We start from the raw sequence: 20981 nt of genomic DNA on the forward strand, positions 1-20981 counted from the left end.
CGTTTGTATCGATGAAGTCAATAGTTGATAGATCATGAATGATGTATCATTTATATGAATGTGATATAGGGGGCAAGGACGATCACTCAAATAGTTATAAAATTATCACGCTAGATTAAATATAAAAATTATTTTCAACTTGACTACAACTACTTCACAACTGAATACGTAATTCGACTTGAATAATAGGCATTATTTGATGCTGTGTGATTTTTAGCGCCATTTATTTTTGTATTTTTAGTTAATCAAACAAATATGTTGTAATTTGAGGTACCGATTTCACATAGAATTTATATTGCACTACGTATTAGAGAATAAACTGTTAAAGCTACAAACTATATATAGGGTTCAATTTTGTGATTACAGGAAAAATATATATGCAACAAAGGAAAGATGAACAGATTCAATAGTAAAATCGTATTAGGTTTTCACGGAATCACAGTGATAGTAGGAAATCACGCAACAAAGAAAAAAACAAAATGAATGGACATATGAACAGTGAAAATGTTTTTATATTACGTTAAATGTTTTTAAAATGCGATTTATGAAAAAATGGGTAAAAATAAATGCGATTTATGAAAAAATGGGTAAAATTAGAGTGTTATCAGCAAGATCCGATCCAAAACCAATTGTTACTATGCAGGATAATGCGAGATGGGCATTCGAGTCAGGTTCTGATAAAATCCGATCGGGTACAGGTTTTTTTGGATAGAGAAGTTTAGGATCCAATAGAGTAATTCTAAAATATCGGTTTGATTTTGGTTCGGGTCCAATCGGGTTCGAATATAGATTTTCAGGCCTTTTTTGGAATCGATACCCAAATTTTCGAATAAATACCCGGATTTTCGGATTCGGGTCGAATTCGAATTCGGTTTTTTGGTAGAGAAATTTAAGACAAATAAGATAAATCTTCGAATTCGGATCTAATTTTTCGGGTCGGTTCCAGTTTGAGTAATCGGTTCCGGTTTTTTGCCGCCACTAAATTTGCTAGAGTCAAAATATGGTAAAAACTGCCGCAAAAGTGAACCGCTAACCACGTGATTAAATACACTTTTCTGGTAAACAATATAACTTTGACGGTCATTCAAATGCTGAAGGACGTGTTGCTCACTAGCATAGTTTATGTCATTCTACACAAGAAGATCTAGTCCTCGTAGCTTCCAAAAATTTTCTTTTCTACTCCTGGAAGATAATCGTTTCTTTTCATCCTTCAAACTTACCAAACGTTTATACGATTAACATAGGGTTTTGTCTCCAGCGATTATTTGATTTATGTGTGCTTTTGACTCTTGAAAACTTCTTCACGTTCTCTGGCATTACGTATGAAGACATAATAAAAAAAAACTCTATTGCATTTCTCCATTACTTTTTTTCATCTCAACTTAGATAGTTTTTCAATTAAATTTATCTGATTATATTGGTTTATCAACCTTTTTAATCCTACGATTGGTGGGGATTATAATATAGTAATAAACAGAAAAGATAAATCCTTAACGAAGATAAACCCACAGAAGGCAATGACAGACGAAGCCACAATGTCGCACTAAACGAATTTTAGTAACAAATCATATTCATAATACAATAACGTAATTAGAAGATTTAGTAGTATAATCTAGTCTGTTATAGACTGAAAGCAAAAACTAAAGACGCATAAAATTTAACCCATTTGAGACATTACCATTTAACAAAATCGAAGTACCCGTATCAAATAAAAAAAATGAGATGAGTGCTTCTCAACAAAGAACACAGAAGGATCTGATAATCCAAAGTCAGGTATATCTATATATTGTATATTGACCTCTGTGTATCTATATTCTCATGCGAAAGAAAAATGATACAATTTCATCCGCGACTCAAGGGATTATGCTTAATGAGCCTCTCCTACAAAATGGATTCAACAGAGATGGCGAAAACATGTTTCCTCCTACCCACTTACATTATCATCATCGCTTTCACTGTCATCGCTGCAAATGTAACAAATTGTACTTAACTTTCAGACCAAGGGAACTAAATTTACCCATAACAAGAAAGATTTGATCAGTATAGGGCTTCACGCATTAGCTAAGGTTATAGATTTTATTATTCGTAAGTATATCCACAGAAGGATGAAGAGAAGCCAAAACTAAAGCCATCGGACTTGAGCATATTTTTTACCATTGTTATTTTCTCGAGGGTCTGAAAAACCGCTTTTCATGTATAGATTGAAAGGTATAGCAAGCAAAATGATTTTCGTATGTGAAGAAGATTAAGTACCTTTGTTCAGGAAACTTGGATAACCGTCGGGCATCCAATCCTGTAATGTATTTTTGAGCTGCTTGAACATTTTCTGCGCCTGAGACCAATCAAAGAAATTAGTAATATGTGACCCTGTTGCTATAAAAACAACTGCACCGAAACTTTGCCAACATATTGTGGGCATAAAAAACTGAGAGAAGTTCGACAGATTCAATACCTTTTGTTAATTGGAACACGTGCAAAGCACATCTTTCTGCAGCAAGTCTCACTGGTGTGTTCCCATCCTTCAAACATTCAGCTAGAGGAGGTCCGATAACACTTATATTTGCCATGGTTGCTGATGGATTATCCTGTAAAATAACGTCTTGCATTACTACTGCACGTATCATTGACGAATCAATCCACACGAATGACTACTTCTCTAGCTTACACTTACTTTTGCAAAAGCTTTAAGTGAAGAGAGTGCTCTTCTTCGAACCTCACTCGAATCATCATGCAAAGCTGAGACAATCGATGAAAGGACATCGATAACCACTTTTGTGTTGGAAGGATCCGTCGCAAGTTGTTTTAGCAAAAGCCTTCCCAAGGCCTTTGTCGAGCTTTCACGTAATGGAAACTATTAAAAGGAAGATGTCAGAAAACCATTATAGAGAATAAGAGGTAAACAATATTTCTTACGAAGGTACCTTCTCATCCTTCAAAGAGCTCTTAAGAGAATTTAACATAGAGGAAAAGAGCGATGACGTCATAATGGTGGAAGGATTGTGTTTCAGCAAGGATGAAATGCAGAGAACTGAGCCATGCCTAGCACCCCAATTTTGCGAAGCAGATAAATCATTGACCTCTTGAAGCAGAACACTGAGTTGTGCAGCTTCCAAGTACTGCATATATAGGAAAGTAAGAAGCTTAGGCTTCACCAGAGCATTATAGTCATCAATACTTACACACACCCTAATTATACTTCTAACAAAATACATTAAAATAAAGGTAAGCTCGAGAGCTGAACCTTGCAGCATAATAGCATCACAGGAGAAGTGTCAAAAATAGTATCGGGTCTGTGGTGTGAACCACAAGACTAAAAAGAAAAGTTTCCTATGTATGTAAGAACCCTACCTGTGATAAAACACCCAGCATGCTTGTGGCAGATATTCGAACTTGGTCATCCTCATGGTGCATTAGATCCTTTAGGAGATCAAAAATGCGTACTCTAACAGCAGGCCCAATGCTCTTCCCAGCATGCTTTATTACACCTCTCATTGCAGATAGGATGGCCTCACGTACCCCAGAATCTGCAGCCTGATACACAAAACAATTTTATGAACAATTAAGAACTAGATAGACTGATAAAAAAATAACTGCATTAGCTGCTGAAAGAAAATGCAACAAGTACCTGGAAACTTGTCATCAAATCACCAACTAATGGGTCAATCCTTGTGCTTAATGCACTAAGCTTTCCCAGGGCAACCGCAGCACTAGAACGGATGGTCCTACAGTTGTAAAGGTATTAAACCGAAGTACACAAGAACAAGATATTGACAAATGGAGCATATGTTAGATGTTCTTACGAAAGAACTCCATTTTATAGGAAATGTATTCCATGTGTCATGTAAATTCAACAGTACATTACTTGGAAAAGAAAAACATGTAAGAGAGCTGACTATAAACTTTAAGATGAAAAATTTCACACTAATCTACTCCAGCAAGGCAGATGTAGCCTTCTTCTAATTGAAGACATATAAAACTCGGTAAAAAGGTATCATATCAAAATTAACATTTGTGAATTTCATTCATGTATCTCTTTAATTGTAATCTAGTCTCTTCGATTAAATCCAAACTGTGTAGAAGTAGTTCTTTCCTATCACTAGAAATTCATAAACTTCACTTTCACTCAAGTTGACACAAGGACTAACCTTGTAGAGTCTTGCAGACACTTGACAAATGTTGTTTGCAGTTGAGGGAGGAATGGCTTTAGCGCCATCCCACCCCTTTGTATTAGGATGATTAATGTAGCCAAGATAGCACTTTTGACTTGCCATGGAAACCGGTCTCCAATGATTCGAATAAGAGGCCTGAAATAATAAGACAAGGTATCTCAGAACAATATACAATGATTCATAATAAAATTTGATGGTAATTTTCAGTCAAAAATCTTCTTAACACCATGCACAATCACTTCTAAGCCTAAGAAATTAAAGCTTGTTTCTGGACCTTTGCAACTCAGAACATCAATTCATCCAGATAAAACTATACTACCCAAGCAAAGTAAAAAAAATAATACAAATGGATTTGTAACAGAAGAAGAAGTATCGACAAAAGGAATGAAGATTCACACACTACATACCCTGTTATAGGTATGACGAACTCCTTCAAAGCTTGCTCGCTAGTAACTTCAATAAGTTCACCAAGACCAATTGCAGCTTGCTCTCTTAGTTCAGCAGATCCACTTATTAGACCCTGAAATCAAAGCAAGAAAATAATGAAGGGTCGAGCTGAGAACGAAGTACAAAACTGCCTGATTGCTCTTGTACGTGCAAACAATAAAGGGGAATTTTTTTTCTCATTCTTTACAATGCAACTCGCCTTTGGGAGTAAAAAAGCCAATGTGATATTAGCTCAAGCCACCCAGAAGCTACTGCTAATACACAATTTAAATGATCTGATTTAAGGTGGCCTTAAGCGCTAGAAAAGTAAGGTATAAAGAATACCTGTAGAAATACTGGAAGTAATGGCTTAAGGGACTTGGGGAGGCATAGACCAGGAATAACAACATATCCTCCCTGCAATTCAAATAAGTATATATTTTAGAGATAGTAGTCTACAGAAAATATCGATTCATCCGTATTATGAACGCTCATTAATCTCTTATATAGTGACATTCTTTGAAAATAGCAAAAAGTTCACCTTACGCTTCCTGCGCTCTTTGTCCCTAGCTGTAGATACAGCATCACGTACAAGTTTTATATATGAAGGAAGTACTTCCTTTGGAACTGAACCAATAACCCTAGCCAAAGCTTCCCAGGAAACCTGTTTAAAAGAAAATAAGTTAGACATAACATTGCTTCAATTCTTTTCTTTCTGGTCAAGTAGCCTACCGCAACCGTTGTTGAATCAGAATCACTGAGCATAACAATCAAGGTAGATATCATGTTTGGAGCTTCATCAATTAAGTAAAGCTTGCTACTCTTGAAGAAGTAACCAATCAGATATGCAGAACTTCTTCTAATTGAAGCCTGAAAACGAAATACAAACCTAAATTACTTACATGCTAAAATAAAAATACTTTATTTAAAAAATTACAAACAAACCTGACTATCAGACACTCCTTTGAGAAGTTCTGATAATAGAGTCTCAACGCCTTCTTCATCAATGACAAGCACCACTCTCTCTGCGGCCTCTTGTGCCAATTCTTGGACTTCCTGCAAAAAGAAAGAGAATCTTAACCATAGATAACAATAGCTTTCATACAAATATAAGAGTGAAGAAATCTTAATTTTTTTTACCTTGTTTTCACCTCCCATTGCAGAGAGCAAAGCAGGAAGTATGGTCCCAAGATGCGTGTTAAAACCAGCACCAGCAACCTCAGCTAAGGCTCCCAAAGCATGAGCATTTAAGGCACTATACACATCATTTAAACGTTTAAGACAGCCAGAAAGTATTTCATCATGCTTGATGATGCATATCTATATAACGAGAAAAAAGAAACACATACGAGAGAGGAAGATGGACAAGCTTGGGCAAGATGTGTGGAAGAACAGCTGCTGTCCTAACACTGCAATTCCAAAAGTAAATTCAGTAAACCAGAAAACTTTGAACGGTAAGGGGAAGAAGAACCTGAGAACACAGTAGTAGAGAACCTTATAATTTGTTTAAGTCCATCCAAGGCAGTAGTAGACATTTCATCATCTTCTAAGGCTTCCAAAAGAGTTGGAATAATCTCATCCATTGCTTGCAGTCCAGCACTCTGCATTACAAACGTAGATGAGCGATACATATAGAGTGAACTAGAACAATCTGATAAGCAACAAAAGTCCGAATAGGTACCTTATACAGAGTGCTGAATGCTAGTCCAGCAGATTCCCGAACCTCGAGAGCACTATAGAAGAAAGTTGTAGAAGTTTAGAATGTTAATTTTTAATAGCATAAAGAAACATGCATACAGAATAAATCAAACCTATCACAAAGTGCTGTCCTAATTGTGGGAATAAGCTGATCCATGAAACTCAGCAACTGACTCCTTCCAGCACTTGCCATCACTTCATTCAGGCCAATGCATACACCCTGTCAATTATGAAATATAATATAATGTCAAGCTGTTAGATGAATAACATGTGCCTAATAAGTCTGCATATCAGATTTAAAACAAACAATCATATGCTTAGGATCAGTTGATCGATATGAAAACATTTCAGTATCACAAATGGACATAAAACAACGCAGCAAGACACAAATCATGCAGTGATACACAGCTCATTTAAGAGAAATGAAATAAATACATGTCACAATTACTTGAAAAAAGAAACGGTGCCAGCTCTACTAAGATAAAATAACACTGAAATATTTACTTCATGGTTATCATGGTCGCAACAATAACTTCAACCAAAATAACTATGCTCTACGGTGTAAAGTTTTTGAGAAAGAGAGATAAAATGATTGATTCATCACAAAGCTTACTTGTCTTTTGTCAACATCTGGGTCTTTCAGTCCTTTAGATAAAATTGGAATGATAAGAGGAAGCACCCTTTCACCAAGCTTCCTAACCAGCTCTCCAAGTGATCTTCCTGCTACCTACACAGTATAATAGACTCATACAACTGCCGGTTAAAATGTAAGGAATGAAACAAAAAAAGGGTAGGATACAAACCTGGCGCCTCTCAGAAGATGGTGATGCCAAAGAAGAAATTAAGGTACTCATCAAAATTGGCATTATTTCCTTCAACGTCTTTGGTGTATTTGCTACGATGGTTTTCCATACATGTAGTGCCGCCTGCACAGAGCAGGTATTTTAATTTTGAACTCAAACTTATAAGTACATTCAAGCAAACTCATACATAAAGCATTAACAACATTACCTGACGAACAGACAAACTAACATCAGTCCGGACCATATATAACGCTGCAAGAACTTCATTGCGCTTGTCCATTCCTAAAATATCAATAATGGCACGACCCTGCGCTTCAGTACTTGCACCTTCATCATCACTTCCACCCTCCAGTAGAGCTTTGCCCGATGTACCAGCAACCTAGTACAAAAGCTCCAAATATCAACTATTGACAACTTTGTGACCTTTTTCCTTTTTCAAAGGTGTTTTGGTGATAGCTTCATTTTTCTGTAGTACTTAAAATAATCGTACAATCTTTTCTTTTCTATCCTGTACATTTACTAATACACACTAAAAAACGAAGCATTGCAACATTTATAATAGGCTAGGAGGATGAGAACATTGGTTACCACGTAAATACTAGGCTACAGGTTTTGAAAGGTAGGATAAACAACAAGAAAAATACAACACAAAAATGCTGTTAACCTTGAACAATAGATCCCCAAGCAGTTCAACAGAACTTTGACGGATACGCCAATTATCATTGAAAATACCATCCTCCACAGCTGGAAGAAGAAGAGGCAGAGACCTGCAAAACCGATGATACTACTATTAAGTACAGGATCCAATCTCCTGGTACAAGACCTTAAGTCAAACAGAATTAATTTATTTAATGAACCACAAACATTAAATTGCACCTACTAACACCATCAAAGGAACTAATCAAATGGCTTAAAAATCTAATCAATCTATGGATCATGTTAAGTCAACATTAGATAAGCTAGTTAACTATGCCAAAAAATTCAGAGAAGTATATATAGAGTAAATTCATACGTTGTTGCATGGTGCTCCACCAGTACATGGCCAGCCCCCAGGGCTGCATCACGAACAGATTCATTCTCATCGGCAAGACCTAAAACATCATAGAGCACCACCAATTTAGTCAATGAGTCAAAAGGTAGTTCAGAAGTTAAAAGTCTGCCGAAAAAGATAGGTTCACCATCCAGAATGGCCGGTAAAACAAGCTGCAAGTACTTCTGGAACTGAGCACCCAAGGATCTTGGCAAGAACTGCGAGTAACAAACAAAAGGTTTTATAATTTTTTACAAAACTGACATTTGAGGAACATCTAAGGAGCAACTGGTTTCACCTTGAAAAGCGTAAGGTATCCATCTCGGACCGATGCTTTTTGATGAGAACAATGACGAATGAGGTCAGGAAGTATATTCTCAAAGTAATCTGTCCCAAGAGCTGCTATAACCTGAAACGAAAGGAGAAAACGTTCTAACAGATGCAGCTACAATTTGGGGAAACATTTGTTAAGCAGACTCTGAGATTAATGATTTGTAAGTTGCCGTATTTCCATTTGCCATACACCATATCAGTTTCAAATGTACTTGATTGAAACATTAAAAGAAGGTACCGAATCAAGCGAGTACAAATACAGCTACGTTTATTTAACTTAAATGTAAATTAAGAGACTTAATCAGCTTATAATTGAACAGTAAACCCTAATACTCATGCAATGATGTATTGGAAACTGTGAAGATAACAAGATTAAGCTCATAGTGTTAAAGCCACCAGATAATATAGTGTATTTCCACAACATCAACCAGGCGTTTTGACTAAATGAAACAATGCCACAAAAAAGCACATCTTTTTCTACATACCTCACTTAATCCCTGAGCGGCTCCATATCTTTCAACATTGCTTGTATCAGATTTTAGAGTTTCAAACAGCCACGGAACAAGATCTGGGAAATTATCCTCTCCCATTCCTCTAATAAGTGACCCAACAGCCCTTGCTGCAACAGAACGTACTTCGGGAATTGGATCCACAAGAACCTGACAACTCCAGTGTTCAGTTAATAAACATCTTGTGCAAGAGACAACTCATTATTTTGGCACGAACAGCAGATTACCTTTTTAACCTCAGGAAGGAGCAATCCTATGTAAGGAATCATATCCTTTGGCTCTGTCACCAAAGAACACATATTACCGACAATTTGAGAAGCTTTCTTTTTTGTTTCAGAACTTCTTTCTCTCAATCCTCTATGTACTATTGGTACCAACAGTGCAAGCGAGGGGGCATCAACAGAATTAACGAATGTTGTCTGTAATAAGAGAAGAAAGATTTAGAAAAAAACAGAAAAGAAGATAAGTATAATCGAAGACAATTAAATACGGAAGCCTTACTTGAAGAAGGGTGTCAAGAGCATGGCGTGTGTACTCATTGGGATCTGTTAAGGCCAATAGAAGGGTGGGGACAAGAGAGGATATCTCTGGGTTCTTTATGACACTTCCAACCTAAATATAATGGTGAGACGGAACTCTAGTCAATAATGTCCACAAAATATGGAGTTTCTTCTGTTCTATCAGTCTAACCTGCTGAAGTGCTAACTGCCCGGCTGACTGGACTTTTGGATGTGTATCCGTCAAAACCTGTATAGTTTTAACTAATGAAATCAGATAATACAAATAATCAAGGGAGGGAAAATCATTCCCAGGTTTATACTTAAGAAGCAACTGAATTCTACATACATACACACCTCTGTAAGTTTTGGCACAACCCTAGGAAGACATTGGGACAGTTGCTGAGGAGCACAAAATGCCATAGCACCGAGGAGCTGTACACTGCTTTGCTTTGTTCTCCATGCTTTATCTTCAAGTCCCTATCAGAAAGAATGAAATCAACAAAAAAGTACCTGTCATGTAAGACCAATGAACAAATGCAACTAGGTATACCAAGTTTAGTATTTGAACCTTATTTCTAAGGAGCAGCACTCAAATAGGGTAAAAGTAGAAGGGAAAAAGGAGTTATAATCAAAATACTATTATTGAAGCATTAGTAAACTTTCAATCTATCCTAGTCAAGCGCAAAACATATTAAAATTAGAAAGAAGATAGCAATATCGCATAATTAACCGAATCAAAAAGATGATCATGAGCAGGGCACATGGCAATGCACAAAACCTTAGTTATCATTAATCTTGAAAATCTTTAGAATTCTATAAATTATCACCTTGAGTAGAGAAGGAAGGACAAGTTTCACACCATATGCAGATAGTTGAGACATCATAGCTCGAGCAGCACATTCTGCTGCTTCGCGAACTGCTCCGACTTGGTCAGAGAACGACACCAGAAGTAAGGGTAACATCTTTATCACATACCTAAACCAAAAGATAGAAATAAGATTATTACCAAGTTGCATTAGCTTTTGGCATACCCATCATTAAAAAATTCTCTTACGGTTCAAATAATTTTCCAAGCTTCTCGCAGAGGCATTCAAATGCGAGTAATGCTCCTTCACGACGTTTAGCAGAATTTCTGCAGCCAAAACACAAACAACACAGCAGAAGTGAACCAAGGTTCATCATAGTGAGCTTCTACATTCTACATATTATATCTGTGATACAAAATGATATAACACCAATGACATAAGAAAAAAACAGCAGTTAATTAACCCACTACTATGGAATATTGACTTGCAAAGCAGCCTTTTCATGTGAATATACATTTGACTGTGTCTACAATGTATTACTGAAGACATAACCAGTCGAGCTACTCCATCAAAATGTACTATTTGACTCTAATTGACTCTATGTTTGGCGCCACAGTACTATAATGAACAGCTACAAAACCTTAGAAAATATAAATAAAAACATCCAAACACAAACTTGAATGGCATCACAAGCCAACATGAACTCCAAAAGCGTGCAATATACAATTAATTTTAAATATCATATTACCATATAAATAGGAAGTTAAAAAGATGCACAAGGAATACCTGTCAATAAGTGCTTCTTGCAAAGTGACTATAAGACCATATTTCTTCAAGCTAGAAATTCCAAAGCCCATAACTACTCCCGCAAGACCAAAAGCTGCTCCTCTACGCTCACCATATTTATCACTCTTCATTAGCTTATCCAAGAGCCTCAAAAAAAGGGCAGGGGCCTCCTCCTAACAAATCATCAGAGATAGATCTTAAGCTTCACCAAACCGACTGATATACTCCTTAGGCCAAAGCCACTAGGAACCAAAGGTATAGTAAAATTTGTTTCGGTAAGGTCATAAAATATGTAATTAACATACTTGCTTTGATAACACAAGTGGAGAAAGGCATGTCGAGACAGCACGTTGCACAGATTCTGATGGTGTATTCAACACCTCCAACAGCTTTTCCACAACATTATGTACTTTAGGATCATCCTGCCATCATAAGTGAATATATAAGATAGAGAAGGAAATCATGTGCAAAGTGTCGAGATTTAAGCAAAAGGTAGAGTTATCACTCTTGCTAAGTGCTTTGCTAGTGCTCCAGTGAATATAACAACACCCTCACGAACCAAGTCATATTCCTCTTCATCAGATGCCTACATGATAAGAGATTTGATGAAGCTCCGAAGGTATTTGTTGTAATCATGAAACAAACAATGTATCCAGCAGGTTTTCAGTTGCTTGTAGAACAAACCTCTTTATTTAAATAATTCTCAAAGATGGGGAACAGCAATGAAACGTTTTCTTTGCCATGCTTATCAATAATCATGATACCAGCATTGATCATCTTTCCACGAACATCTGTGTTGGGATCAGCCTGCACATGAGAAAAACACTCAGTTTCATATATTTTCTGAAAGTCAAAAGATTCAAGCTATAGTTTCTGAAAACAACATAAAATGTGGGTTTCTAGGTGATAAATTGTGAAACCCAAATCCTTTGCAACATGGCTCAGAGGGGGAGGGTTCTTTTATTTGACAAGCATTCATCTGACAAGATGAGAAGAAATACCAGTGCGCGGGATATCAAAAAGGTCATAACAGCAGGAAGGTCCTTTGTTGTCAATACGTCAGCAGCAGATTGCAGTGCTAAGGCAATTCCTTGCCTTCCTATCCAACCAGCATCAAAGACATCCTCACCAGACGTAGCATCACGGATGTACAGAGAAAATAAAGTTGAAAGGGATAACTGCAAAACCAATTAATGTTTAAAACCCATACTTATGCCACAAAAAGTAGTAATTCAAAAAATGCAAAGACCTGGATTGATGACGGGCTTTCATGAAGAGCATCAGCCAGTGCTTCTGCTGCAGCTAAACGGACGTTGAGATTTATATGAGAAAGTGCTTTAAAGATTCCTGAATAATCAGTCCCCAAATCATGACCATAGCGGGCCCATAAATCATCTGCTGATTCAGCCACTGACTGCAAGCATAAAGATCACAGAGCATCAGATTGTGCAACAGCGAAAAACATAGGAGGACAATAACTTTGTTAGCCTCAGTCAAGTACATCAATTTATCAATTTATTATAGTTGACGCAGCAAAAAATTAGAAAACCTGTATTATGTACAATACAAAAAGATAACATAACTAGATATCACATCAAATTCAGGAGGTTAACCTTTTCAGGGTCATGTAGAGCTATCCAAATGTTTGTTGCTATTTTAACATTCTGAGGAAGGGAGCATTTGGAAACAGCTGGAATACACTTCACAGCGTTTAAGCAGGCGAGTCTGACATGAACATCTTTTGAATAGACTCCATAGAGCGCCTGTAAACAAAACAAAATATGAAATACAACTCTCTCGAACCGGAAATTTTGCTCACAATACATAGTTACAAGAAATACATTTGCGACATCATCTGCTTGCAATCCAAGACACAATTCATTCAGTGCAGGTCCAACTGATGCTTGATACGCGGGAACAACACCTAGCACATGATATAGAACCTGAAACAAATTTAGTTTAGATGTTATATTTGAGAAAGGGAAGCTGGCTATATTAACAATATCACTCGACATAAATAAAAAATGGAAAGAAATGTGCACAATGTAATTGCCACCAAAATTCAACAAATGTATAGTATAAAAACAGACAGGGTTCAAGTCACCAAACTGATATCATCCGGAGTCTTGGAAGTGGCAGCATCGGATCTAGATGCATGTATAAAATCTGCAGCACATCATCATGGAGTTTTGTCCGCTTTGATGACAGTAAAATTCGCTCCAGTATCTGGCAAGACAAATATAGTTCGTTGAGTAAAAGGAGGTATAAGTTAGAATACTGTCAACAGGAATGGTAAGAAACACACCGGGAAAATGAACGTGAATGTATCTACAGGAAGTGGTCCTGATTTACAAGATATCGATAACCCATTTACAATCCTCTCAAAAAGACCCTCATATGTTTTCCCAGCCTTGTCAACTGATGGACGAAAATCAAATGAAGTATCAACTTCATCAATCGCGATCAAACGCAGAGCAGTTGAAATTTCTAGAGCCCAGTTACACAGTGGCTGAACTGTACAACGTGCAAGCTTCACCAAGTTTTCAAAGGCTGCAGCACTTACAATAGGTGATCGCAGCAATGGATCCAAAAAAGTAGCCTGATAAAGTGATAAGGTGAGTGTCATAGGTTAATCTTAGAATTACAGGAGCCTGATATGTCAAAGGAATAATATTCATGTATATAACAATGAGTAACAGTGCCAGTGGCAGAGGAATGAAAATAATTATTTCTGAAATCGATTCATTGACTATATAGCATATGGAAAAGTAACAAAGCTTTTACATACCAAAAAAGGTAACTGGCTGTGACAAAACACAGGATTAGCAAGACCCATCTCCCCAAGGGCATGAAGCACCAACGAAAGACTTTTTTGTATCCTGTGAACATTTTCCCGTGTTGAGGCCTCCTCTTTGAGCATCAGTTCCCGTGCCTCTTCCTTTGCCGTTTTTCCTTTGTCTGCAATTAATAATTCGCTGAATAATATATATATGCTGGGGGCATAACGTTAAAACTTAAAACTATAGAGTGCTTCGTTAGATATGTACCAGCTTTCTTTGTCAACTTTGCAGTGTCCCTTCTCCCTGAGTTTGCAGTTTCTCTACTAGCCAATCCTTTCTTTAGAGAATGATTAGAACTCTACAACAAGCAATAAGAAGAAGATGTTATTAGATTCAATATGCTAAAAGTGGAATCATGTTTCAAGTTTATAACATAATAAATAGAATAAACCCATGTCAGTACCGGCTCCTGCTTTGTATACTTGGCACCAATTGTCTGAGCAACATAGACACCTTGCTCACTTAAAAGCATCCCCTCAGGTGTATGAAAGATCTGAATAAGAAATATACAAAAATATTAATATTCACTACTCAAAACTTGCAGCTGAAAAGTAATAACAACCCATTGCACTCTGTATGAAATGTCAGAGTAAAATCTAGAACTCAGCAAGTGTCTACAGAGAGAGGAGGGAAATGCTAACACCATAATCTACTAAAAAGAATACATATGGTAAAAGTCAGGAGATTTACCTTAATGTCAGTCTCTGAGAGCATATCATGAGACAGTCGATCTGGAAGGTCTTGTAGATGCTAGAAAAATTAAACATAAGACATCAGGAAACAAGTTAAACCGGACAATATCTTTGATTAGTAAAATAATTTCCTTAAAATACATATACCATCTTGAACACTGTGAATGTATCCTCTGGTGCCAGAGACATCATGGTGGACAAGGAATATACGGCCGCTTGCTGCTCCGGAGTTTTAGCACTCGTTAAACCCATTGGTCCAAGTAGACTCTGAAACAATCATTTATATCAATAGTTGATTAGTAATGCCAAGAAACCACAAGTTTCGGCACATAGAAGTCATTGACAGTCATGAGATTACCTTGCAAACACTTTCCCCATTGGTAGACAAAAAAGTAGCAACATCAAAACCACAAGTTTTGAGACACTTTTGCAATCTCTGTGTATATCAGGTGGTGTAAATCACTTTTTAAAAGTGCAAAGAAAAGAGATATGAGTAAGTAGAATTAACCATGTCGAATGACTAATGTCAAGATTACCTTCCAAACAGCATCTCTTTTTCCAGTACCAACTATGCTGGGATGATGCGAGCAAAATATGGCACGAACAATCCATGAGCTTGGAGGTCCAGCAACTGCTGCCGATGAAATGACAATCAAAGCCTTCACTAACACCTCTACAGAGGGGACGAAAGGAGCTTGATGATCCGCGGGATTATCTGCGTCACTACAGAGGTGCCAAGTTAGTTCCTAAATGAATAAGTCGGTGTTGGCATTTAGGTCCAAACCTTTCAAAATGTCAAATGAATCAAACTGTTACAAAAAGTCAAGAAATATTAGGAGATAACATCAGAGCTAACTAAACACTAAACAGGCAGCAGTATACTTAGTGGCTTGGTGGTATGAAATAAGAATACAAAAAGAGCTTATCATTTGTACCTGGTTCTAGAAGAAACGATTTGGTCCCCAGTTATGGAAAGAAAATCCGAGAACTCGTCTAAAAGAGTAGTGGCTAGCTGTGAAGTCGCGAGGAAGATCTTCGTAACAGAATTGTAAGCTGTTTTACGAACATTCCAGCTTGGATGGCAAAGCAGAAAGAGAAGCAACTGCATGGAAAATAAATGAAACATAAGTCCAGAACAGGGAGAAACGGTTCAGAAAACATGAACTCGCTTAGGCTACCTGTGATAGTGATTTCAATGAAAATGCTTCCAAAACCCTGAAACCAGGCAGGAGAGATAGTTAAAACCTCTACAAACAGTCAAACACCGAATCTCACACATTAGGCAGGAGGTTTACCTGGAGGAGTGTTCCACAAGGAGCACCTCAAGAAGGTCTACACATACTACACAATCATCACTTGAAAGTTTTGAGGCCTTTCAGTTGAGACATGCAAAGATAAGAAAGAAAACGAAGAAAAATGCCGCAAAACAAAAAGTAAGTACCCTGCCATGACAAGAGCAGACCACAGAATAAGTACCAGAAGAAAACTTTAGAAAATATTACCAAAGTAATTTGCACAAGTGAAGGCTCATTTTGAGATATCAAAGTCCATAATTTCTCCTTCACCATAGTATCCTCTGGATTTCAAAAAGAAGAAAAATACGAATAAGGATAAAGCAATGAAGGACCTTCAGATTATACTGAATAAGAGGAATGTGAAACATAAGCTGCTGGTTTGAACCTGCTTTGATGTCACAGGCAGCAATTTTGGAAACGATCAGTAGCGCATATATCCCATCCAGACGTTGTACTGCCTTTGTAAATCCCGTCTTTACAAGTTGAATTAAAGGGGATAGCAAGTCTGATATCTGTGGTATATATTCAGTAGCTTATTTAGCTAATGAGAGGGTTAATATAATAGACGCCAGAAAAGATGTTTGCAAGGAGACCTGTGATATGGTATCGGGATTTCTGCATATGATTCGTACACAGCGGAGATGCCCCCTCCTTAGAGCTTCTTTCTCCTTAAGGCCGGCAGCAATGAAAGATACTAAGTTTGGTTGGATGGCAACAGAAGATCGTGATGCCCATGAAGCTACAGCAGACAAAATTGAAAGTTTTACGTCTTCATTTCCTATAAGATAAAACAGTAATCAGTTAGCAGACGACGATAAGGTAAAGAGTTGAAAGATAAATGCCAAGGATGATAACTGAAACAGGGAACATATAACCAAATGTGGAAAAATATGGAAATGAGGACATTTTCCAACTTCTATTTCTAACGTTTGGTTCACACAACGGAATATGAACAACAGTTAATATTTTACCTTCATCCTTGTAGCAGGCTATGAGAAAGCTGCATATCGTCCTCGACAAACTACCAATATACTTTCCTTCAGGAGCACTTGCCAGTTCTTGCACTGCATTCAGCATTCCAATTCTTTGATGGGGAGATTGAAGTCTTCCTTCAGAACCTTAAGACAAAAGCTCGCAGTTCATTATATAATATCAATTAGGAAAAAATTCATCTACCACCAAGCTTATCTTCTGTCTATAAACAGAGACAAATCAGACTCACAGATATATCTAAATGAGGAAGAAGATTCATTGAACAACATGTAAAGGTGATGTTAATAATAAAATTGATCACAAAGGCATAAAGACCAACCTCCAATTATGGCTTTAACTGACGCAAACATTGCTTCTATAGTATCAGGATTACTTGATTTTTCACTTAAGCACATAACCATTGATAAAGCTCCTAGACGCCTGTCTTCATCCGTATGCCGAGCCTGTGGTAGTATAACTGGTAGCAGTTCCAGGGCATACTTACTTAGATCAATGTTTACATTTGCTAATAGAAATCCAACTGATTCCAGGACAATTTCTGGATTACGCTTCAACATTTTAACAGCTGCAGGAAGGATGACAGTTTGGAATTCCTCATGTGACAAGCGTTGAAGAAGAGGTTTGAAACAATTACTAAGATTTGGTTTCTGCTTTTCTCTAGAATTCAGGACATCTTTAACATAGATATCAACAAATATGGCCTGCGAATGAGAAACAAACAGATTGATGATTTAAAAAAACAAAAATTGAGAGGCAAACAAAACATTTGCAAATCTAGTTTGTTTAAGAAGCAGAGCAAAATAGGAAAAGTGAATTTAATTATACCTTTGACTGTTCAAATAGAGCAGGAGACGAACAAGAGAACTCAAGCAGTAGTCCTAATAACTCAGGGCTATCCTTGTACGGAATCCGTGAACCTTTAACTTCATCCATATATAAACTGTAGATAGCTTGTGACTACAAAAACAAAAACCGAATTCTTTAATCAATACAGTTCATACATTAGATTATTTCATACAAATGTACAGTGTCAAGCCAGACCTGAGAGAACAAATGGAACATAAATCTTTTACAAGCCCTCCGCATACGGAAAGAGCTCTCCATAATGATACGAAGTAATGAAGCCTGCGTTGATGCAACTCTAACAAATGCATTCTTCGAAACAGTAGCGAATTGACTTTTTTCCAGAAGAAGACATGACCAAATTAGTAGTCTGTAACAGACTGTATCAAAACAAAATTTCAACTGCTTTTCCATAACTTGAACAAGCATGGCCGCAAAAGTTTTCATGAAGGTAACATTTCCCAGTCCCTTTACAATCAAATCATCTACAGCTTTCCGTGAGGCACGGTCATCATATATAGCCAATGTTTGGAATATCATGTCAACTATAACAGGCGCAATATCAGACGTCATATCTGCAAATAAATCATTCAGAGCACCAGTTCAATGTACAATCTCATATCTGCAAATACTTCTAAGGACAAATCCAGTTCAATGTGAATGTTTTGAACATTAAACTTCAAATGACTATGGTTTAATACGAGTTTAGTCTTAGAGTATAATCGCAACAGTGGAATTATTCGAATCGATAATGAATGGTTACCGGAATTCTGGAGAATCTCGGGGATATCATGGCGGAAGATCCGGAGTCTGATTAAAGTGGAGCTTGTAGAGACAGAGCCAGAGATGGAGAGAAGAGACTCCAACGGAGAAGCCATTTCTTTCCACGGAGATTGACCGGGGCCAGGTTGGTAGGTCAGAACAATCGTAAAAGGGTAAAACGGTGAAGCTTCTTCTTCTTCTTCGTCTCTGTGGCTACTAGGGTTTAGGCTAAGCCAGTGGGTTAGTTTGCAGAAGATGAAGAGTGAAAGAAACTGAAAATGAATCTGAAAGTTTGTTTTTGGGCTTCGATTTAAGTTTGGTTTGTTCATTCGGGCTTTTAAAGTCCATGGATAATGGATTCACTTTTAATGTTGGAATTTGTGTGTGTTTTTTGGTGGGAAGAATTTGTGTGTTAAAAAAACTAGATCTAAGACAAAATATAATTAGGGGTTTTCTCCTGTCTTCTCTCTCCCCAAACCTTTCAGAGAGGAGACACCATCGTTCATCCTTTTTGATTCCGGTTTGTCCGGATTTGTACATATTCTCGTCTCTGTGCGAGATAAATAAAGTTCCGACTTTAGATCGGATTTCCTTACCGGCAAAGTCTGGTTTAGATCTCTTTTACAACTGCGATGTCGAAGCCCTCTGTTTTACTTCCAAATCTCGTCTGATCTCTCTAATCTTTTGTGGAATTATATCTTCGTCACTTATTTTTGCTCATGTCATAGGAGCAAAGAACAGATTACATCAATTCTCGATGTAGTCAGTGGTGGAGCCTCCCTGGAGATGGTGATGTTCAGCGAATTTCGAAACAGTTTGGAATTGGGATCCACAGAAGGAAAGAGGACGTTCACCGCTTCAGAGCTGATCGGTGGTGGCTCATCGGAGTTTTTAGCGGTTTCCGGCGAACTAACGGCGGAGCTTGCATCTGACGCGTGGCAATGTGAAGACCACGTATCATATACGTGTCCAACCCTAAATCAACTATACTTTAATTGTATTTTATTTCTCTGTTTGATTTAGTTTTGGGCCTGGCCTATTAATTTCCATATGTAATCCTCTTTGGACCTTCTGTAATCTGCCCAATTTGGGCTTTATCAATCAAAATGGCCGACAAAAAATAAATAAAAAATTGTGTGTTAAAAATGATAAATTCTAAACAAAAATTAGACAACAACACTCACTTAAATCACATCAAACAACATATAAACGGTTATAAATATGTATATTATTGAGTTAAAAGTTATAGATTTATGTCTGTATAGTTAGATATTAGAAAATACACTAAAAATACACTTTCTTAAGATCACTTAAAACGGCTTAAATCCATTTAATAACACATGCATATTAATTTTTTACAAAAAAAAAACACAAAATAATTTTTAAACCAATCATGCATACGTGTTTGCGGTCCACTATTTTTTTCTAAGTAAATCCCATCAATTTTTGCAATCCATGTTCGTTTTTGACGACATCGCCGCTTAGAAGCTCCTCTATATGCTTTCCATAAGATATGATGATATTGACCTTGTCTTAAAAGACACTTCCATATTGTTCTTTTGCTTACATGCTCGCCGAAACTAAATTCATACTTACCATTGAATAAGACATCGTGGACGGATATAGTGTTGTCTTTAGATGTGCAATTAACTTTGAGAATACTATTGGGAGCAAGTTCATTTCGAAATTCTAATGTGTTATCCTTGCAACCCCATGGTACTACTGTCCAACTTTCATTTAAACCAAAATATATGGAAATGACTATTAGAAAAACAATGAGATGGTTCATTTCTCGGATTCATAAGTTCTTTTGTAGTAATATGAATCTAAGACATCAAAGTGTAGTATATGGAGACATTATGAAGGCATTAGCTAAATTTAAACACAAACATGAACCAATAAACCTTTGGCTAGAGAAACATTTATCATCGAAAAACAAGGTGGACCAATAAGTTCAAAATAAAATAATTAACTTCTAATTCTCACCACTAAATTAAACAAACCAAAAAAGTCAAATATCTTACTAAATTCTTGGAAATGTTTTATTTTGATAATACTAGATGTCAGTTCTCGGTTTGATCGGTTTAAATAGGGACATAACTAAATGTTTAGTGTAAATTATGGTTTGGTTTGGTTCGGTTTGAGTTCAGTTAATTCGGTTCAGTTCAGTTTGGCTAGGTTTGGTTCAGTTTGGCTAGGTTCGGTCAAAATGCACATCCCTAATGAAAACATAGAGACGATAAGAGTCAAAAGTGGTAAAAACTGTGACATATCTAAACCGCTATGTCATAGTCTAGACAATTATTGCAGTCGCTCGTAGCACGGTTCTCAATTAAGATTTTAGCTTGTACAACAGGCTTGGTTATGATTTATGAAGTTACCTTGGTGGTCGACCATGTGGGTGTGTGCTGAGGTCAACCACAGATGAGGTTAGATGAGGGCGACCCAAAATCAATCTTTTAGGCCAACTTCTTCCTTTGCACAAGTTTGCCGCCA

The 20981-nt window shown here is 37.0% G+C and overlaps 2 protein-coding genes across 4 annotated transcripts; one reads left to right on the top strand and one right to left on the bottom strand.

The window, feature by feature from the left end:
- Positions 1-1514: 1514 nt before the first annotated feature.
- On the bottom strand, positions 1515-20121 carry ILA (ILITYHIA). Of its 3 annotated transcripts, NM_001198384.1 has the most exons (61): positions 20078-20121; positions 19232-19413; positions 18487-18757; positions 17922-18298; positions 17706-17837; positions 17200-17581; positions 16859-17005; positions 16481-16665; positions 16273-16399; positions 16095-16168; positions 15888-15964; positions 15771-15807; positions 15528-15694; positions 15129-15315; positions 14951-15028; positions 14740-14859; positions 14591-14650; positions 14304-14393; positions 14108-14198; positions 13849-14018; positions 13366-13659; positions 12902-13003; positions 12674-12823; positions 12310-12474; positions 12062-12238; positions 11745-11867; positions 11566-11646; positions 11366-11482; positions 11061-11233; positions 10523-10600; positions 10296-10443; positions 9819-9945; positions 9659-9729; positions 9470-9580; positions 9196-9387; positions 8945-9118; positions 8425-8535; positions 8275-8344; positions 8109-8187; positions 7761-7863; positions 7305-7475; positions 7097-7219; positions 6907-7020; positions 6407-6513; positions 6277-6328; positions 6090-6196; positions 5945-6004; positions 5736-5850; positions 5541-5651; positions 5328-5465; positions 5137-5259; positions 4941-5012; positions 4577-4689; positions 4146-4304; positions 3626-3722; positions 3349-3531; positions 2922-3116; positions 2672-2851; positions 2453-2585; positions 2254-2332; positions 1707-1964 (listed from the first exon to the last, which is right to left on the bottom strand). In NM_001198384.1, the coding sequence occupies exons 1-61, from the start codon at positions 20094-20096 to the stop codon at positions 1925-1927; spliced, it is 8091 nt and encodes a 2696-aa protein (NP_001185313.1). In that variant the 5' UTR covers positions 20097-20121; the 3' UTR covers positions 1707-1924. The 3 variants fall into 3 exon arrangements, with proteins under 3 accessions (NP_176659.6, NP_001322207.1, NP_001185313.1); NM_105153.8 differs by lacking the exons at positions 19232-19413; positions 20078-20121 and adding an exon at positions 13170-13286 and having other exon boundaries at positions 1515-1964; positions 9659-9715; positions 9823-9945; positions 18487-18786; NM_001334178.1 differs by lacking the exons at positions 19232-19413; positions 20078-20121 and adding an exon at positions 13170-13286 and having other exon boundaries at positions 1530-1964; positions 9659-9715; positions 9823-9945; positions 18487-18876.
- On the top strand, positions 19272-19541 carry AT1G64795 (uncharacterized protein; the record flags this gene model as incomplete). Its single annotated transcript, NM_001334179.1, has 2 exons — positions 19272-19439; positions 19509-19541. 2 exons carry the CDS (start codon positions 19272-19274, stop codon positions 19539-19541), a joined length of 201 nt encoding a protein of 66 aa, NP_001321011.1.
- Positions 20122-20981: the final 860 nt, after the last annotated feature.

The sequence above is a fragment of the Arabidopsis thaliana genome (genome assembly GCF_000001735.4).
Source record: "Arabidopsis thaliana chromosome 1 sequence".
Taxonomy (NCBI): domain Eukaryota; kingdom Viridiplantae; phylum Streptophyta; class Magnoliopsida; order Brassicales; family Brassicaceae; genus Arabidopsis; species Arabidopsis thaliana.

Excerpts from the sequence above, each read along its gene's own strand:
- ILA (NM_001198384.1), bottom strand. Across the intron at positions 3,723-4,145 it reads TGTCTGCAAGACTCTACAAG|GACCATCCGTTCTAGTGCTG; the intron begins GTTAGTCCTTGT and ends TTACAACTGTAG. Across the intron at positions 1,965-2,253 it reads TCCAAGTTTCCTGAACAAAG|CGATGACAGTGAAAGCGATG; the intron begins GTACTTAATCTT and ends TTACATTTGCAG.